Source organism: Juglans regia, chromosome 7 (genome assembly GCF_001411555.2).
Source record: "Juglans regia cultivar Chandler chromosome 7, Walnut 2.0, whole genome shotgun sequence".
In the NCBI taxonomy this organism is placed as follows: domain Eukaryota; kingdom Viridiplantae; phylum Streptophyta; class Magnoliopsida; order Fagales; family Juglandaceae; genus Juglans; species Juglans regia.
The window spans coordinates 1948431-1952107 of NC_049907.1; the positions used below are offsets into that span (position 1 = coordinate 1948431).

General features: G+C 38.7%; 1 protein-coding gene across 1 annotated transcript; it reads left to right on the forward strand.

Moving 5' to 3' along the window:
* Positions 1–644: 644 nt before the first annotated feature.
* On the forward strand, positions 645–1868 carry LOC108983929 (ethylene-responsive transcription factor ERF109-like). Its single transcript, XM_018955719.2, has one exon. The coding sequence runs from the start codon at positions 733–735 to the stop codon at positions 1465–1467; it is 735 nt and encodes a 244-aa protein (XP_018811264.1). The 5' UTR covers positions 645–732; the 3' UTR covers positions 1468–1868.
* Positions 1869–3677: the final 1809 nt, after the last annotated feature.

Here is a 3677-nt window from a genome sequence, read left to right on the forward strand (position 1 = left end):
GAATTTATTTTATTTTATCATATTTTACTATTCATAATATTATATATTAATTTGTAATTGTATTTTAATTATATTTTTTCAATTGTTATTTAAAATGAAGAGAGAAATAATTAATATTAAAAGGAGAGAGAAAGAAATAATATAAAAAAGATTTGATGAATGAATAGTGTGTTTCGAATTTGAAAATTAGTTTAGATATTACTGTAGCTATATTTTAAATATTTAGAATATAACTAATTCAATGTGAATAATTTATTGATCTAATAATTAAATTTTCATTAAATTTAACTTTTAACTAATCTAATGATAATGACTGAGGCGTTTGACTGTTTCAGAAAGTTGAGAAAAGTTGCGCTGTAAAGCTTCAATGTAGCCACGACACTTGAAAAGGACAAGGACATGATGTGGGATTAAGACCTGTCGAAGATGCCGCGTGTCACTTCAGTACGTTAGCCATAACCTCTGCAGCATCATACGTGGCTGTAAAATAAACCGGGTCAGCAGAGTCTCAAAGCGATTTCACTTCCAAACATCTAGAACCTAGGCATAAGACCGCGTGTAAACGCCGTACCAGCTGGCACCCGTTGGACTCCCTGACCTCCTCTTATAAATATTTTCGATCTTCTTTTCCGAGCCTTCCAAACTCGTACCATTTTGGAATTCCTCGTACTACTCTTTTCTGCTGTTTATTTTCCTTTCGCGAGCGCACCCAACGGAAAGAGAAATTCTTTGATGACCTCCAGACTGGATCATACGGGCATGCCCTCTCCTGCAACACCTTGTAGTGTGTCCTTGGAAGTGGAGCACGAGATCATGGTATCAGCTCTCAAGCACGTGATCAGCGGCGGCGGCATTGATGATGTGACCCGAGAGCTACAGCTTCAACTATTACTACCTGCAGCCTCCTCCCTGAATGCCACATCATCCTCGTTCCCTTCGACCAGCTGGACCAACTGTACCAACCGAATGTTACCACTCTCCGACGGCGTCCCGCGCCCGGTTTGCAATTCCAACGACTGTTCGGGCTGCAATTCGAACATCCATACGTCGGAGAAGAAGACGACAAAGAAGAAGAAGAAGGAGAAGAGGAACTACAGGGGAGTGAGGCAGAGGCCGTGGGGGAAATGGGCGGCGGAGATTCGGGACCCGAGGCGAGCAGTGAGGGTGTGGCTCGGCACGTTCGCGACGGCGGAGCAAGCCGCAAGGGCTTACGACAGAGCCGCCATAGAATTCCGGGGAACCAGAGCCAAGCTGAACTTCCCAGTGTCAGACTACAATACAGAGAAAAGGCAAAGTGCAGAGCATGAAGAAGCTCGCGAGCAGAAGCCAAACGAAGCGAACGAGTCGAATAAAACGGAGGCAACGAGCGAGACAGAGATTAATGCTGTCGGAGAGAGCAGCATGGAAGAGGAGCTATGGGATTTGTTTACAGAGGACGAACTTAGAGGAATAATGAATGAGCTTTGATGACCAGACAAACAATCAACTGGGCGGTTTGCTAAAAAATAAACTGGGCGGAAACATGACGACGTTCTAGCTACCTGTTGGATATCGAAGCTTTAAATTGTGATTTATCAAAATATGTACTTCGAAAACAGTCAAAATTAAAAATGAGGGGATTTTTTAGTCCCTCTGAATTAAGAGTTGAAAATGAGTGAAAACCGTAATTTAATATTACGGTTTTAAGTTTGGGATTTATAATAATAATCAGTAGTGAAGGGATGAGAAGGAAAGGTTCTGGACTTTAAATTTGCATTTATTAAGTTAATTAATTAGGAGAATTATGAAATTCAATTTATTTGTTTCGATCAAATTGAATAGAGTTTTGTATTTAATATTGAGGAGAATGATGAGAGGGATCAGTGAAACAGAAAGCAAAGTCAATCAAAAAAAAAAGAAAAAGAAAAAGAAAAAAGAAGAAAGAAGAAAGCAAAGTCAAACAGGGGTGCAATGCTGGGTCAAAACGTACGTTTACCTATGCACAAGATCACTATCTTACCTGGTAGGTACGTACAGGGGTCAATGACGAAACGCGGACGATCCATCAACATTTCTTAGGTCAAACTGCTTAGAGCAGTAGTATTAACTTCATCAAAAGCTTAATAAAACATAAAATTTAATAAATTTCATTAAAATAGAATTGTATTGAATTAGTGAAGAATAAATATAGATAGAAGTCACTATTAAGAGTATCTATTTTGCACACATGATGTAGCATCATCTAAACCACACATTTCTTCAAGTGAGTGTTGGGAACAATCAATTAGAAGCAGCCACGCAGTGAGTGCAAAGTGTGCACTGCTATATTGACTTCTCTCTAGTATTACTCTTAGTCAAATAGATAAATGTAAAATTTTAAACTACAATAAATATATAAGTTTATTTAAATTTAAAGATCTACTATTCATTCATCAAATCTATTTTTTATTTACTTTTAATCTCTAAAAGTTTTTTTTATTCACGTTTAATCTCCAATCGTCTTGTAATAATAATGTAAAAATCAAATTAAATTATTAATCAATATATGATTAGTGTAATTGTAAAATATGAAAAAAAATAAAAATAATATTATATTATTATTTTGATAAATTCAATAGCTAATTTAATGTGGAGTTATGGCTAGAAAATTTTTAAATTTATATAAATTATATTATTACATAATGAAGCTGCAGGTCGTCATTCACCCACACCCACAACAGCTACATGTCGTCTAGAACAGATACTAAAGTCTGAAGAAGGATGACCAGATACGCCATATTTCCCTTATGTTGATTATTCTGTTACATTTGCTATTTTGTACATATTTCCATAATAAAGATTCTTTCTGTTAGTTGGTTAGTTTGTTAGGAAACATGTGTATAAGAAAATGCTTGTATCGTGCACAGTGATTAATTGAAATCAGTGAATACTTTCCAGAATTCCATGCCTCATGCTCTCTGAGCATTTCCGTTCCTCTCCTCTATTTTGTTACATGGTATCAAGAGCCTGAGAGCATCCATCCATGGAAGATCCTCTGGAAAGTTCAGCCGATTCATCTCCAACCCATTCCGCGAACCACTCTGCCCACACAACCCATTTGCCTACCAACCATTCGACAAAATACCTAAACCTAATAGACCCAAGCAACCCGTTTCGATTGGACAACGGCGACAACCCTGCAGTGATTTTAGTCACTGATTTGCTTACCTCCGATAACTATGCAACCTGGTCCCGCGCTATGCGGCGTTCCCTTCGTGCCAAAAACAAATTGGGATTTATCACTGGTGCCATCCCTCGACCCACCAAACCAGAGGACCCTCTTCTTGAAATCTGGGAACGTTGCAACGACATGGTCGTTTCATGGCTACAGAACTCCATCAGCCCAGCTATCAAGTCCAGCGTGGTCTTCGTTGATGTTGCTCGCGACATATGGCTCGACCTTCAGGACAGATTTTCTCATCAGAACGGGCCTCGCATCTACCAGCTCAAGCAGACCCTAGCTCGACTCCTCCAAGAAAATGACTCTGTAAGTATTTTCTATGGTAAACTTAAGACGCTTTGGGATGAACTATCTATTTACGATCCACTTCCTATCTGCACATGTGACTCTCTGAAATCATTTGTTGACCGATACCAACGAGATTGTGTTTTTCAATTCCTCATGGGATTAAACGACACTTACTCTCCTGCTCGGGATC

Coding starts and splice junctions, on each gene's coding strand:
- LOC108983929 (XM_018955719.2), top strand. CDS start 733: ATGACCTCCAGACTGGATCATACGGGCATGCCCTCTCCTGCAACACCT.